We start from the raw sequence: 17,657 nt of genomic DNA, 5'->3' as shown, positions 1-17,657 counted from the left end.
CTGCCCTGACAGTAGAATATGAGACAGATAATCTGTGAAAAAATCAAGCTCCTCTGGCTCATCCCAGTGGTCCTATTGCCATTTGCAGAAAGTCATCCGCTCCCGGTAAAAAATAACCAATCAGAGCTGCGTAACTTTGTTTGTGTTCAAAATGTAGTAAAATGTATAAGCGAGTACACCATGAATCCATTTTCCAAACCGTGTTTTTAGCTTGTCCTGAATCACTAGAGTGCACCTATAATAAGTGTTTATATTCGTGTTTAGATTGCTTGGGGGGTACCGCGGCGGAGTAACCCAGTACCTTTGTGATTCTTCATAGACATAAACAGAGAGAAGTAGTTCCGGCTACGATGTTCTTCCGCAAGACGCAAGCAGTTCTGTTTATTAACCGCTAAAGCGTCAAATGTTACCTACCGCAGCTTTAAAAGTCCGTAAAAGTGACTTTGAGCTTCTTTTGGGATGGCACAATCAAGCAACATTCACTTGCAGATCGCAAGCTTCTAGAGGCCACATGAGTCTGAAGTAATGAATTTAGGTAAAGGGGTGCAGAGCCAGTGGTGGTTTTGTAGGCAAACATCAATGCCTTGAATTTTATGCAAGTAGCTATTGGGAGCCAGTGCAAATTGATAAACAGAGGTGTGACGCGTATTCTTGTCGGCTCATTAAAAATTAATCTTGCTGCCACGTTCTGGATTAATTGTAAAGGTTTGGTTGAACTGGCTGGAAGACCTGCCAAGAGGGCATTGCAGTAGTGCAGTCTGGACAGAATAAGAGCTTGAACAAGGAGTTGTGAAGCATATTCCAAAATAAAGAGCCTGATCTTCTTGATGTTGAATAAAGCAAATCTGCAGGACTGGACAGTTGTAGCAATGTGTTCTGAGAAATTCAGCTAATACTCAATCATAACTCCAAGGTTTTTGGGTGTTTATGAAGGAGTTATGGTTAATGTGCCTAACTTGATGGTGAAATTGTGATGAAACAATGGGTTTTGCTGGAATCACAAGCAGTTCTGTCTTGGCAAGGTTGAGTTGAAGGTGATGGTCCTTCATCCAGAAAGAAATGTCTCTTAGATAAACTGAGATGCGAGCAGCTACCGTCGGATCACCAGGATGGAATGAGAGGTAGAGCTGAGTGTCATGAGCATAAAAGTGATATGAAAAGCCATGTTTCTTAAAGACAGAATCTAATGATGCCATGTAGACAGAGAAGAGAAGTGGTCCAAGAACTGAGCCCTGAGGCACCCCAGTAGTTAGATGATGCAACTTGGACACCTCACCTCTCCAAGATACTTTGAAGGACCTATCTGATAGGTAAGACTCAAACCACCGGAGTGCGGTTTCTGAGATCCCCTTGCCACTGCCAGTAGGGTTGATAGGAGGATCTGGTGATTAAGCGCATCAAAATAAGCGGACAGATCAAGCAAGATAAGTAATGGAGATTTGGTTTCCGCTCTTGCCAGTCTTAGGGCTTCAACAACTAAGAGGAAGAGAGCAATAATTAATTAACATTAATAATCATCATTGTTTAATAATGTTTTATTAAAACGAAGACACACACACACAATGAAGGACAATATGAAAATGGGCCCATGTATTTTATACAAAAGGGGCTTTATAAATTAAAAAATGCCATAAAACGGTACAAAATCAGTTTTAACTTACTGGAAAAGATTAATGTCTATATCACTGCTGTGAACTGATCCTAACACACACACAGTATATCACACTTTAGGAGTCAGCTGTCTACGCTAAGCCCTGCAGATATCAGAGCAGTGACACTCGGATGAATGAATGAATGACTGAATAAAGGAGGTTTCTGTTGGTCTTGTTTAATCCCACGCCCGGTGAGTGGTGACTCTTCTCGCGTCCAGACGCTCGTGAAGCCGCAGCGCTACTGGAGACGCTCGGCGGAAAAATGCTCCCGCTGTCCATCAAAGACGATGAGTACAAACCCGCCAAATTCAGCCTGTTCGTCAAGATATCGGGCTGGTTCAGGTAAAGACCGCCGAGTGCTCAGTATTTCAGTGAGGTTCACTCACAGCTGTCAGCTGTGTGGCTAAGGCAGTTAGCATGCTAACGTTAGTTAGCTCGCGATACATCATTAGAAATCACAATTGACTCTGTTAAATATAATTTAAACTTTTATTTATTGTTTTGAAAAACACAAACGTGAATTTAACAGTTAAGTTAGAAACAAAGAAGCAGACAGCTTCAGCTAATTGTTTTTCAGCCGGACAGATGTTGTTTGTTAGCAGGACGAAGTAAACATGTGACACATCCTATTTTATCTGTCATCTTAATGTTACTTCTAAAAATGTGTTAAAACGTATTACGCGACAAAATGCTGCTATCAAGAGATTACATTTTTTGTAAACCACTTTATTTCACTAAACCACATGAGTGTGTTTGCTAGTACAGCCGGGTCAGTGTCTGGTCTGAAACCACTTTCTGCTTTCGTGTTTGTGTCCTTCCCCAGATCAATTCTTGCTGATAAAACCTCTCGCAATCTGTTTTTCTTCCTGTGTTTGAACCTGTCCTTCGCCTTCGTGGAGCTGCTGTTTGGCATATGGACTAACAGGTAACAGTAGGAGTATATGCCACGTAGCTCTAAATGTGGGATGAGCCAGTAGTGTGCTTCTGTTTGTAATGTCTTGAGTTGGGTTTCTTTCACAAGCTGTTATCCTAGCAGTGAGACTGACGGCTGATCAAAGTTCAGCAAATACAGGATGTGTCTCCAAACCTATGATGTCTGAAAATGCATCTGAAAGAGCAGATCTCACTTGGTTCTGAGAAACAGCTGAAGTATTTAATATCCCTTGTGGTGGAGGAAATCCCCTGGATAAAAGGAAGTGGCGTAAACCATTTGTATGCCACTGTATTTTAATAACTATGTCTTTTCATTTGTGCGTCATGCATACACTTTAACTGAGGGTGTAACATTGTTGGTTTAGGCTTAATTAAAAGATTTAGATCTATGCATCAGATTTAAAAAAAAAAATATTATCAGGTTCTCACACTTACAGTAGTTTGCAGTGACGGAGTGAGGTTGTGTGTTTTTGGCTGATGTGATTTTAGGTGACATTGTAGTTAGAGGTACAGCATAACTGAGCATTTCAGCATCATGCAAATTACACAATCCCACTATTTTTTATTTATTTTGCTGTTGATGTTTATTATAATAATTTATTTAATGTGCTATCTTTATCTTGATAATATTATGCTACAAATTTAAACAATATCATGAATTGCAGTGCAGATGGTGGAGGTTTTATTATTATTATTATTATTATTATTAAATCAATAATAGCCAGTAGTAATAATAAAATGGTAATGTATAATAGTATACATTTAAATTTTTATTTATTTATGTTGCTGTTGTTGTTTATAATACTGTATTTAAATCAATGATAATGTTATGCTGTTGATAATACTATGCAAATTGCACAATCCCTCAATTTTTTATGTTATTGTTTATTATAATAACTTATTACATTTGCTATCTTTTATTTAAGAATATTATGATAAAAAAAGACACAGTCCCATGAATAGGAGTGCAGACAGTGAGGCTTTTATTATTATTATTATTATTATTATTATTATCATCATCATCAATAATAGTACCAGTAATCATATAAAAGTGTGTGTGTGTGTGTGTGTATATATATATATATATATATATATATATATATATATATATATATATATATATATATATATATATATATATATATATATTGCATTCTTTGTTGCTTATAATACATTATTAAAATAATGGCAATATTATGCAGTTGACTATTAATTGAATATTATGCAAATTGTACAATCCAACAATAAAGAAAAATGATTCATTTACTAATAAAAATACTTTATTTACAAGTAATCTGTTTAAATCTTACATATAAATGTGTAAGAGTAAAATTGACGTATTACATTCTTGTTTTTTATTATTACATTTTAAAATGTATTTATATATTCATTGAATTATTTCATTAAATTTTGCATAGTTGATGATCCATCTGAAACTAGCTTGACAACCATATCTCTGTCAGAATGAATGAACCTTTTGGACTGGTTTATTTTTGTCTAACAAAAGACAACACACAATGGGACTCTGACCTCAGTATGGGGCAGGATGTATTTCTCTGGTTTCGTGATAATTTAACACTTCCCTTTTTGTGTTGGTTTGATTCCTAGTTTAGGTTTGATATCCGATTCCTTTCACATGTTCTTCGACTGCACGGCTCTCCTGGCAGGCCTCGCAGCGTCCGTCATCTCACGCTGGAGGTCCAATGACTCCTTCTCATACGGGTGAGAGAGCAGTACTTTAAAAAGAGCTTTTGTGGGTAGAGTAACGATGACACAAGTTTCCTAAAAAAGATGCATTCACTTCTGCCTGAGTGGTAATGACAGGAAACTGCGTGTCTTTGGTTTCATCACTGGGTTGTTATGGAAGTCCATTCGATTATTTTGTAGGTATGTCAGGGCAGAAGTACTCGCAGGATTCGTGAATGGCCTCTTCCTCATCTTTACCGCCTTCTTTATCTTCTCAGAAGGAGTGGAGGTGTGTACAAGAATGAGATTACAGTTGATTAACTTGCTAAATGACTTAATGCACTAATATGTTTTTGTTGAACATGGCATCTGGTCTTGTCACCAGAGGGCGCTTGAACCCCCTGATGTGAACCATGAGCGTTTGCTCCCGGTGTCTATAGCTGGGCTGCTGGTGAATCTTGTAGGAATATTCGTATTTCAACATGGAGGACATGGGCATTCACATGGTGATGAAGGTAATTATCTCACACACCACAACCATACCATCACGTTTTTAATAAAAAACACTCCACTTCAAGTTTCAGTAATATTCTGGTTTATGGTTTTTTTCGTGCTGTTTTAATACCCAGCAGGTAAAAAAAAATAAAAAATGTTTCAGAAAAAACCTAGTGAACTTTTGATCAGTAGTGTATATATAATGTAGATAGAAATATAGATATACACATAAAAAAATCAATGTAAAGATATATAACTCATAAAATATAAATGTGTATATAATATAGAACAAGTTTGTACATCAATAAGCTATTGTGTTTTATATAAATGTTTATATGAGTAATTTTTTGTTTCTAACAAAACATTTTATGTGAGGAATCTTATAAATATATTTTTATTAGCATATAAAATAGGGCTGCAAATCGATTAACCGCATCCAAAATAAAAGTTTGTATTAACGTAGTACATGTATGTATACCGTATCTATATAAATACATGCATACACATACATGTGTATATTTAAGATATATTTTTTAAATATTTTGGATGTGATTAATCAATATGGCAGGCATAATCTAAAACATAAGCATATATACGTAGTTCTTGATATTGCTCAACTGAATGTATATGTGTGTGTGTTAGTGTTGGGTGATATGGTCATTTTTCAAATCGTCGTATCGTAAGATCGACGATATACGATATTATCGTGCATGGGTGGAGCAAGAGAGAGACTCTTTGTTCCTGTCATAGCAGAACTATTTGGTGTTTTAAAGAGAGCCTATGAAATCACCAATAATCGATAAAATAAGGATAAGTTCGCTCTGCCACTTTGTAATTATTTTGAGTTCATTTCTCATGAATGAGAAGAGCGCGTTGCTGTGTACCAGCCATTAAATGTGTGGGACACCAACTCCTCGTTTTCTATCTCTTTTATTTCATGGCTTTAACGAGGTTTCCGAGTCAAAGTGTTTCTTCAGCGACAGGCTCTAATCCTCTTTTACGTGTCCGTGCACTGTGTGTGTGAGAAACTGTGTCTGAATTGAAATAGCTGGGCAGTTTGATATAGGCTGCCTAATAAAAATAATAATAGTTAATATTATTATCATTTAATACATTAATAGGAGAATGAGCCTAATATCGACTTGACTATCGACAGAGAAATCTGCTATCATCGATACACTATTCTGTTGTCTAAACGGCACAACCCTAGTGTGTATGTGTGTGTGTGTGTGTGTGTATACACAGTATATGTACATAGTGCATGTGACCCAATTGATCATCATTTTCGCGACACAAGGATACATTTTCTACATGTATTTACACTTTGGCTTGAATGAAAATAGAGCGTGTAGATGTGTTCCCGAGACGAACAAAGCTTTTATGGGTTTGAGACGACACGGGGTTAAGTGATTAATGACAACATTTTCATTTCGGGGTGGAGTATCTCTTTAAACTTGCCACAAAGCACCAGCAAAAGTAATTAGCGTGAAAGTCAGGGGGAAACAGGAAGGAGATATTTAAAATATTTGCTAATAAACTAGTGTTTTCTGAGTCCGTTCCAAAAGGATGAGCTCTCCATCTCCTCGTTAGATGCGCCTTTAGAGATAAGTTTGCATTTGACGGATTATGATTGATTTTAATGAAAGTGTATTTTGTTTTTTATTTGTTTTATCTCATTAAGTAGTAACTTACAGCTTTCTATAGGTATATTTATCATGTCTTTTATTGTCGAATTCCCTCCATTTCTACACAATCTGTCTTGACTGTGGACTGTTGAAGTCCAGACTCTTCTGACATGGTTTTGAAACCTTTTCTAGTCTAATGAACAACATCGACTCTTTTTCACAGGTCCTCAGAGATCTAATTTGTTTTCGTGAATCGATTCACTTCCTCAAACACGATCAGACTTTCAAAGATCCCTGTTCTTTAAATAAAACAGGGGACACACGGACACATGATAGTCATCTCACTGATTAACAGACGGACTCTAATTTCACTTTCAAATGAACAGCTAATGCTAGAGATTCACATAATATTGCACCGCACTGAAATGCAACACTGGGTCATTTTTCTCAATAAATAAATGAGAATGAAAATGTTTTTGTCCCATTAGTTTGATTGGGTTCTCTTTGTCTACTTTCAAGACTTGTGCGAAAATCGGATGATGAACTGGGGTCATATTTATGCAGAAATGTAGAAAATTGTAGAGGGGTTCACAAACTTTTGAGCAGCACTGTATATATATATTGTATATAATATATACAAATTTTTTTGTGGAAATTTCATTAACATTTATATAAAATTGTAATTATTATTATTTTACTGAAATAAGGTGCATAGTATCTTTATGTGTCCTCTTATTTTTAAGGTCATGGCCACAGTCACTCTCTATTTAATGGCAGTGTGGGACATGGACACAGTCATGGAGGCCACGGCCACAGTCACGGGTCCAAACATGGACACGACGATCACGGACATTCACATGAAGGACACGGACATTCACATGAAGGACACGGACATTCACACGATGATCCTCACTGCCATGGTAAGACCCCAAGCTCTTTTAGTGATTTGACTGCAGATTCTGTCATGACTCAGTAACGTTATAATGCATTAGATGTGTTATCTGTTCCTCATGCTTTGTGAAAATTGCAGAAGCTGTTTTGATCGTAATGGTGTCTGGTCTAGTGTGATTCATTTCTAATCTGTCCGTGTCCTCAGATGACCATTCGCTCACACCAGGAACAGGCTCCAGCAAGCAGATATTACAAGGTATGTCTGTTTTCCACGTTTGTTCTCCTCCAGATGGCACTAGAAGTCTCTTTGTCGCAGTATTTGCCTTTGCTTTTGTACAGGCACCAGATATGAAAATATTTACAATCACGTCTAGACAGCTTTTTCATCTTTTGTCGGTGGACGGTATTATGGATTCTTAATAGATGTGGTCCTATATTCATAACTCCTAAAAAAAAATATCAGAAGTATCTTCTTCATTTAACCTCTTGAAACGACTGCTCAGACATGACTGGATGATGGACTTTTATGACACCTCTGACCATCCCGACCTCTGACCTTTGACTCGGGGAACACCGGGTTAACACTGACACTGGAGCAAACACGGTACACTGTCGCTTTAAATCCCTTTGTCCGAGCTTGTGTGGGAAAGAGCAGAGCAGAGAAAGTAGTTTGTCCCCTTCACCCTGGCACACACAGAGAGAGAATGGATCCTTTGGGAGGCCTGCTGAAGGGAGAAAGAACGGGGCACGGAGGGAGGACCATGTAGAGAGGGGAAGGGGAGGAGGTGACAGTGCAAGAGGTTACGCTGCCTCCATCCAAGCCGAGGGACCTCTTCTCCACTCCCCGTGATGAATTGCAAGTGGATTTTACCAGCCTCCTGTCTAGTTTGGCTATGTTTATTAAGCTTACTTTTTACAAAGAAGACTTGGTAGATGTACTCTGTGTGACAAAACTGCACTATGCAATATAATGCACTGCACAGAATGCAATGCACTTGACTCTCCTTTTGTGGTGTAAAAAAATTATCCATAATTTATATAACAATGGTTAAGACATTAGAAACTATTTTATTTAATTACTACTTCCATTTATGAAAATAATGATTTTTACAAAAAGTATACTGGAATAATATTATAATAATAAGATAACATTTTATTTATCATTGATGTTATTTTTGCTCATTATTATTTTAAATATTTCTATTATTAATAGTAATATTTTGGAAGAAAAAGCTATTATTTAATTACTATTATTGGGAAATTATTAAAATTAGTGATTAATATTTTTTTACAAAAACATTATTTTACAAACAATATAGTGGGATTTTTTTGTTATTATTAAATGAGAAGAATAATAATATTTACATATTTTTATTATGTAAACAATAAATATATTTTCATTAATCATAATCATTGTTATTATTATTAAGTATTTAAAAAAAGATTATTTATGGAAAAGTAGTACAAAAATAGATTAATAATGTAATTGATATTAGTAGTAATATTAATGAAAGGTAGATCTTTGTAATAAAACTTATTTTTATATTTATAATTGTAATATTGTATAATCATTATTTTACAAAATAGACTATTAGTAAAATGATTAGCAGTAGTTATGAAAAATTAATTTTATGAATTTTTATATCTATAATTTTAATCATTTAGCATCATTTATTATTATTATTAATGTTGTTTTACCAAAACAGATTATTAGTAGATTCTTTGTGGAAAATGATACAAAAATAGATTAATAATAGACATGTTGGTAGTAGTATTAATTAAAGGAAGATATTTTTTATAAAATAAAAATGTTTTCATATTTATCATTGTAATATCTCACAATTATGTATTATTATTATTTTACAAAAACAGTTTATTAGTAATTATTTGTGAAAAGGTGATACAAAATTTGATTAATATAAGTATTATTATTATTAGTATTAATGAAATGAAGATACTTTTAATAAAATAAAATGTTTTACATTTTAATATTTTATAATGTAATGTATTATTATTATTATTAGTAGTAGTAGTAGTATTATAATTAGAATTAATATTATACAAAAATGTATATTTGAATTACATTCTCTTGCTGATACACTTTAGATAGTTGTTTTGCTTTGATTGTAGGCAGTCTGTACAGCTAGCAGTTCTGTTAGAATAAAGTTCGTATCACTAGAATTTAGAACTGTATTCTAAACACAGCCTCTGTTTCTAAGGACACACAGAGCTCCAGCATTCTTCTTATTTTTCTAGTATTTGTTTTGACCACATTTGGACCGGGTCTTCACTTATTAGGGAGTTTGCTCCATTACTGCGGTTGTGCTTTCTGTAAAGCTGAAAGTTACCGCAAGTATATCATCTCATTCTGAGGGAAGAAAAAGGACTTAGTGGAGCGTCTCATTGCGTGCCGCCACACAACAGTCCACAGCTATTCTCCAGGACAGTTCAGCAAATGTTGACCGACTCACTCATGTTGGTTTCAACACAGTAGCGTATGATGTGCTATGATATATTATATATATGATGTGCTAGGACAGTCCTGCAGGTTGACCATTCATTCGAGGGCGCACTCATATGAACTGTTTGTGGAATGACCTCATCAGTTTGAGGGTTACCACTAGAGATGGTATCCAAGACAGCGGGTACGTTCCGTCCGCAGTAGTCATGTTCAAACATGAGTGCTAGCAAATGTTGCATCCTCATCCCAGACACAATATTAACACTTATTAAGTGAACCCAGGACCGTGAAGCCCTAGTGCCTGATTAACTATCTACATAGACTGTTGAGAAACTGTCAGCTTCAAAAGTGACCAATTTGGAGAAACTCTAGTCATTAACTTACGCAAATTGTTTTTTTGTTTTTTTACACTCTACATTAGATTTGATGTTATGAAGTTGTTTAACTAAAAGCCCACACAAACATTTGGTCAAATTCTTTTGAAATATAAAAAATGTATGTCTTTTTAAGAATTGTTACATTAATATAGAGTGTTTTTTGTGTCTATTAATATCGAGATATATATTTGTTTCATAAAGTTAATATTAAAGCAATATATATTTATAGTTATTTTAAAGTTCATAAATAATGTTTTAATATTAAGTATATAAATATTGAGAGATAGGAAGACATTTTCAATATTATTGAATATATAATTATATTTATATGCACTATTGCAAAATATTTTTGTTTCAGTAGATTTGTTTTTTAAAAAGAAATTCCTATTTTTATTTAGCAAAAATGCATTAAATTGATCAGAGTTTGACAGGTTTTGTATAAAACATAATCAATTGTAACAATGCAAATAAATATTATAGTAAACATTATAAATGTCTGAACAACTCGAAAGAAATGCTGTTATTTAGAACTTATTGTTCCCCAGAGTCCTAAAAAATGCATCAGCGTTTAAAAATAATAATAATTCATATTAAATACAGCTTTGCATCAAGGGAATGAATTACAGTTTTCAAATATATCAAAATTGAAATATATCACTGTATTTAAAATATACTTAAAAGTTTTTTAGAACAATGAATCTAAACCCTAATTCTCTTCATTTCAGGAGTTTTTCTCCACATTGTTGCGGACACGTTGGGCAGTGTCGGCGTCATTATATCAGCCATCCTAATGCAAAAATACGACCTGATGATCGCCGACCCCATCTGCTCCATGCTCATCGCGCTTCTCATAGGAGTGAGGTGAGTACGCTATTATAAGCGCTGACCTTTCTCGACTCGACTCAAGACAATCCTCCACCCTCAAACCCCGCCCAGAAACCCTCAACAGCACCTAACACAGATCATACAAAAGCCACTTCACAGTGCCCTTCACCAAGAGCCCTGCGAAGCCGTTGGCGCTCCAGCCGGGTGAATTACAGGATACACGCTCCGAGGGTGGAGGCCAGAGCACTTTCTCAACATGTGGCGAAGCCAGAAAACCCAGGATTTGACTCTCTCATGTGGCATTTTTCAAACAACTAGTCAAGAAGGAAAAATGCATAGCATTTCATCACTTTTTAAACCTACCGAAACCATCCATAGTCTTGAAATTGGCATCAGATGCTTTTATGATGATTAATATGCTTCGTTTTGTGTGTTATGTAGGTAAACGTATGCAAAGGCTTTGTAAATGTGAACAGGGCTGCACCATGTTTAAATTGCAGATGGCTTGTGGTTACTGTGCTCCAGTGAAGAGGCACCATTCGTGGCCTCTTTTTGCAAAATGCACGAGTTTGAGTGAAGCCTTTCCCGCATATTCATCTCGTCCCCTCTAACCCCCGACCCCCCCCCCCCCCCCCATCTCCCTCTTGTCCGCATTTGAGGCCTTTTTTTTCCTCCCTCTCTGGAATGTGGTGGCGATCTGTGAATGTTACTTCAACAAAGGCATCTTTTAAGATGGATTTTTCCCTTCTCTTTGTTTCTCAAAAAAAGGGGGGGGGGGGGGTTATGTCATCGAGACCTGGCCTTGGACATTTTTCTCCCTCTTCTTCAGTTTTCCATGCAGTGGCTGAATGGCAAATCCTGAAAATCGAGAGTAGGGCTTGTTTTGCTCTGAAACGGGCAGTGCGTAGCCTAAAAATGTGTGTTCAGTTTAAATGGAGATCTTAAAAAGCATTGCAGTTAGTCGGTTTATTTTTTTTTTTTAAGTATTTTATTTAGTGTTCAACTCAGTACCATTCAGTACATTGTGGGATAAAATTGTGGGATTTACTATGTCAGAGATACTTGAAGGGTTCGAAATTTGCATGCTTAGTACAGCATATCGACTATATACTGCATAAATAATAGTATGCTAGTATGCCATTCCAAACACTGCCCAAGAAAAGTGATGTGTTCTCCAGAACTAGGCTTAAATGTGTTTGGGGAAACATGGCTGTTATGGATATAGATTTATTAAACACATGATACGCTAGTGTGAAAGATGGTACTTTGGACCAAAGCATGAGTTCATCTGCAACTCTAGTCTCTCTTACGCATTTGAACTTCATGCCTGTGTACGTCTGGTGCTGCAGAATCATTTATCGTTCGAGTCTTGAGAGAGATAGAGCATAATTGGCCGCGTGGAATGTCTGTGGTTCTTCGTTTGATCGTTAAGATGGACTCTGCTTTGTTTGGACAGCATTTTTTCCCATGTACCCCTCATTGAGAGATGGATATTCTCAGGGGAGCGCCTTGTTTTGATCCAGCCATCTTGCTCTCATTTGGATGTTTGACCTTTAGCTAGGATGATGAACTTCTCCTTCATCAGCCTCACCTGAGGCGTGAGACATTTTCACAGGACTCTCGGCAAAAGACCCCCCGCTGCATACCAACAGTTTAGCTAAGGCCGCTCTTGGTGCGGTAGGCTTGCTTTGGGGGATATCTGGGTCCTGCTGCTGGGACCTACAGCAGTCCTCCACCACCAAAGTCTTCCAAAGACCGCTAATGAAAAACATTAACGCACGTGAAAAACATTAACCGTAATTAACATTTGTTCTGGCCGTACTAAGCCGGGCCTTTTTGGATGGTTTCATTTGTCAAGCCTCAGTGCACATGTGTTTAAATGGTTCTCCAAAGATGTATATACAAGTAATCGATGAAAACTGAGAGATGTATGATTTTGTCTGGAGAGTTTCCGATTTCCATTGGGTTTCGCTCCATTTTCACTAATTGAAAGGTTATTGTTTGAGCGACTTGAATCGATTTCATTTAAATTTCCTATTAACTGGTTTTGGTTTGGTTCTAGCTCATTTATTTCCAAGCTTTTTGAATTTTTTAAGCTTGTCTCCTTTTTAAGTCTTTGGGGCGAAGTCCTCAAAAGTGATTGCACCCCAAAATCAGAAGAGGGGAAAAAAATAAAATAGAAAAAAAAATATATATATACTTTTTAAGTAATTAAAATCATATTTTTATTGCGCATGTATGCAAATTATTTTGGAGAATGAGCTTAATTTTTTTTTTTACACACATTCTTTAGATTTTTGAGGTGAAATGGGACCCAGACAATGTTCCATGATATTTCATTCCAATTTACACAAATTGTCTTCTACATTCTGGACCTTTTGTGACCATCAGCTATGTAGGAAGAAAGTTTTCGTATTCTTTATCGTTTGTAGAGCTGTTCAGAAGCCGTTTGAACATTTGCAGACTCTCAAACTATAAAAATGAGCTCTTGAATCCAAGCAAAAGTTTCATGCACTAGGCCTAATAGCTATACAATCCTGTGGTTATGGCCATAGCTTGAGTGCAGTCGGTTTCTAGCAGGAAAGCATCTAAAGTTTTTTTTTTTTTGTGTGTGTGGTGGAATCCCAGTAACTGCTTTCCCTAGAAATGGAAAAGTTTGTTAGGTCCTATTGCATATAAATCTTAAATTAAATGTACCTGTTCTAATTCCTGTTCAGACGCAGACCTCACTACAGTCCCCTCATTCTTGTGGTGGTTTTGGTGTCATAAATATTTCTGTGCTCCAGGTAGGTACTCCAGGTCGTCTGGGTGTGATGATAAATCATTTCCATGTGGTTTAGAAGTGTGCTTTTACGAGTGACTGCTTTGTGCCTCGTGACTCCCAAGATGTTTTCCTGGTTTACAAAAAAGTCCATAAGTGATTACTAGCGTCCTTGCGGAAATATTTGATCCTGATTGTCACCATGATCTGGGTGGTGACATCTGGTCTATGTCACTGGCCAGCGTAACCTTGATGCTCGCACGTAATGGTATTTCAGCCAGCTGAGTCACTCGTGTAACTGCATTACAGAGTTTTCGGGGCAGGTTAACATCAAGCGCCAGCGAATGGTAAGTAAGAGTGCCTCCGCTTCGCTGAACAGGAAGGTGTGGAACAATAGTATGAAGTCAGAGGTCTGAGGTACCCTCGTCCAGTACTTTCCTGTTTTCATTTTATTGTCCAAAAGAGGGACAAACACACCGGTTACTGAGAGGAATGCACAGTTTTATGATGCCTTGTCACATTATATTGCATGTGTATTTTTTTTTAATGACTATATAATGAAATATAATTATTTTTATTTGAGTTGTCACATTGCTGGACCATTTACTAAAACCGTTTACATAAACTAATGAGAGCAAAAAGGTAAAAAATATCGACAAGCCCAAATTTCAGACATCCAATTGCATTCAGATAACAACATTTGCTTTTTAAACATTCGTAGCTTTTTCTGCAACTTCAGAATGGATCTATTTAGTTAGTCTGCCAGTAGACTTGATACATTTCACTTTCCAGGTGTACTAAAGCTAATAGATCCAAAAAGGGATGATCCAATCAGTCTTTGGTTTCATGTTCCTATATGGCTTTAGTATAGATTACAAGCTTGTTCAAGCTTGCAAACATTACTTGGAAAACCACAGTCATCTTGGGGGAGGTATTGAACGGAAATGCTTGCATGCGTTGCACTTTAAACACATCACCTAATGTTTACCACAAAGAGCACAGAGTAGCCAGTTTCACTATAGATTGGTCTGGGGCATAGTGCTTATATTGATATTACTCGCATATGCTCTCAATATAGTGAACTGAAAGTTTGCCAAAACCTCACAGGTCAAGACACATTTATTGTGAAATCGAAGCCTTGTGAGTAACATGACTGCAGTTTTTTTTATTTAATCAAAACAAAAGTTGGGACAAAATATTTTGAACGCACAAATAGTTGCAGTTTTTCAGCAATGTGTGCCAAGGTGTGTTTAGCAAGGCCAAATGTTGCGAAACGTGGCATTTTTACCACAGTTTCATGAACGGCCAAATGAGACAACGATCAGCTTCTCCACTTTGCCGTGTCCCAAACTGAGGCTGGGGTTTCAGGGAGGAGTTCAGGAGAACATGGGGGTGAAAGAGTAGATTAGGGACCGGGAAAAAAGTCCAAACCATGGAACCCTCTAATGTTTCCCAGATGGAGCAGTGGTCAGGCCTTGAATGTTTCAAGGAGGACTGATGAATTTGTAAGATGCTGGCTTAGCCAAGACCTAGCTTTGATAGGGCAGAAACGGCTGACTTGTTAGGAGAGAAATAGTCCTTGTCCTTTCTTAACCGGTCAACCGTTTCTACCAAGTGATTCTTCAACAGAATGAATGGGTTTGGATGTCGATCATGGTGTGCTCAGGGTTGCTTGCTGGCTCACACGCACTACAGCTGTTGGGATGACATCAGCACAGCTCTCTGTTACTCCACCCCAACCATAAGATGGGCAAGTTTCTGTTAGACCACCTTGAGCATGCCCTGAAATAATCCCAATGAAAAGAGTTCTTGTTTGTCATGATAATGACAGAATTTCCTCTCATCAGCTTGTAACATTATTTGTCAAGCTGTTAGGTCCCTAACCGATCAATGTCCAATGACGTCTTCATGTGTGGCGTACCTTTCCTTTTGCCAGAGTTTGTGTAGTACTTGGCACTCCATTGAACTCATGTCTCACAGAACGGCAACTTATTTCTCGCCTCCCTCTTTCCCACAGTGTGGTTCCTCTGCTCAGGGAATCCATTGGGATCTTGATGCAACGGACGCCTTCTTCTCTGGACCATACTCTTCCTGAATGCTACCAGAGGGTGAGTCGTTTCCATCTTCTGGATCCAATTTATGAAAGTTGGCTACTTGGTCAGACAGAGTTAACCTAGGATATCAACTGGAATTGTAGCCAAGGCACTGTGTTTACACCTGGTATTTACTATGCATTTTCATGCTATGCTGTTCTATATAGTACAGATAGTTTGCGTTTATTTCTTTGGTTCAGACAGACAGCCATGTTAATCTATATTCTGTGTGACTCTCAGCCATGCCTCTGTCTACGTTTTGTCCACTTTGACCACTTCCAGAGGTAGTCGAAAAACACATTTGACCAGACAGCCACTAAAGAAATCCCCCTCCCCTTAAAAGAAACTCAGACAGAAGTGGTCAAAATTGGACAGAAAAGATGGATTAAAATGCCTCCTTCCTCGTCCACTTGTGATGCGATCAACCATAAGGCTTTTTAATACTAGGTGTAAACAGGGCCCAAATTTTCCTAAAATGTAGCTAGGTAACCATTTGGGAACTTGACCCTCTATTGTGAATCAGAACCTCAATCTTCATCCCTTTGCAGTGTTGCGGTTCCTGAAACAGTTCTAGATAGCCAGTGAGGGTCCAAGCACCCTATTGAGCATCATCAGAACCTTCTCAACTTCTGCTCAAAACTTGGGCAGCGTTTGCTAACTTCTAATGTTCCCTGCAGGTCCAGCAGCTTCAGGGTGTCTATAACCTCCAAGAACCTCACTTCTGGACCCTTTGCACAGACGTCCACATTGGCACACTCAAACTCCTTGTGGCGCCCGATGCAGATTCTAGATGGATTCTCAGCCAAACGCACAACATTTTCACACAGGTGGGGACCGTCTGAAAACACAGCTGTTAGAACTTCATCTCACTTGAGAGATGTTTCAAAGTTTCCATTACGTCATCTTTTCTGCCCTTTGCCCAGGTTGGCGTCAGACAACTGTATGTCCAGATTGATGTGGCAGCCATGTAGAAGTCCGCCACACTTCTCCTGATCTTTGGGAGTCCCGGGACCAAAGGCCTTCTGTGCTGCTGTGGGGAAGTTCTCCACCTCGACCCATCTCTTTTTGGGTTTCTGTCACTCCACTTCCATCTTGGATCAAGATGGAGTTGGTGCAGTCCAGCAGTCTGACTCCACTCTTGCAGGAAAACAACTGACCAGCTACAACAATGTGATGTTTTTGAGAGGAAAAAAAAGACCTTTTTTTGTTTTTGAAGTTCCCCATTGCTTTAGATTTTTTTTTTTATGATCCCAACAAACTGTTTCGTTTGCTCATAATCGCTGCACTTTCCCATCATCAGAATGGGATTTTAATCATCGGTGGTATGAAGGTGGAGTTCAGTGGACATTTGTAACAATAGCAGTATGTGATTCATTGACTTTTTGTACATCACCTGCTTTGTATTTTCGGTTGTAAAGAGGTGCAGAATTTGTTCGCCAATGCCATTATGTAAACATAAATATTTGTCTGCATTTCTTAAGTGCCTTTTTAAATGGACAATCGCTTGGACCATCATGTCTGGTGGGCAAAATGAATGCATTGAAAACTGAATCTTTATGTGCTTGAGTTCTGTTCACTATTAAAACATTTCTTTGCATTTGGCTTTGCTGTTTAAGCATGGTGTGAAATTTGTATTAACAAGTTTCTGAAATCTGTTATATAGACAAAATGACACAGAAGCAGCTGTTTTCATCCATAAGTCTGATGAATGACTTGAATGGAAATCATAAAACGGCTCCATGATTTCTCCATGAAAGCACAAGAAGGTACAAGCATTAGTAGGGAAGTCCAACATATTTTCAGTAGATTGTCAGAGCCTATTACTGTTTATTTTCTTTCAAGTAATAGGTGGAAACAG

At 37.4% G+C, this 17,657-nt stretch overlaps 1 protein-coding gene across 1 annotated transcript; it reads left to right on the top strand.

The window, feature by feature from the left end:
* The first annotated feature begins 1,781 nt into the window (after nucleotides 1-1,781).
* Nucleotides 1,782-17,396, top strand: LOC127987900 (zinc transporter 7-like). The gene is made up of 11 exons (XM_052590336.1): nucleotides 1,782-1,994; nucleotides 2,476-2,577; nucleotides 4,194-4,307; nucleotides 4,473-4,560; nucleotides 4,657-4,786; nucleotides 7,135-7,311; nucleotides 7,488-7,538; nucleotides 10,846-10,981; nucleotides 15,724-15,814; nucleotides 16,477-16,626; nucleotides 16,723-17,396. The coding sequence occupies exons 1-11, from the start codon at nucleotides 1,915-1,917 to the stop codon at nucleotides 16,768-16,770; spliced, it is 1,167 nt and encodes a 388-aa protein (XP_052446296.1). The 5' UTR covers nucleotides 1,782-1,914; the 3' UTR covers nucleotides 16,771-17,396.
* The last annotated feature ends 261 nt before the right edge of the window (nucleotides 17,397-17,657 follow it).

This window comes from Carassius gibelio, chromosome B22, assembly GCF_023724105.1.
Source record: "Carassius gibelio isolate Cgi1373 ecotype wild population from Czech Republic chromosome B22, carGib1.2-hapl.c, whole genome shotgun sequence".
NCBI lineage: Eukaryota > Metazoa > Chordata > Actinopteri > Cypriniformes > Cyprinidae > Carassius > Carassius gibelio.
This window is presented reverse-complemented; position numbering and strand designations above follow the sequence as displayed.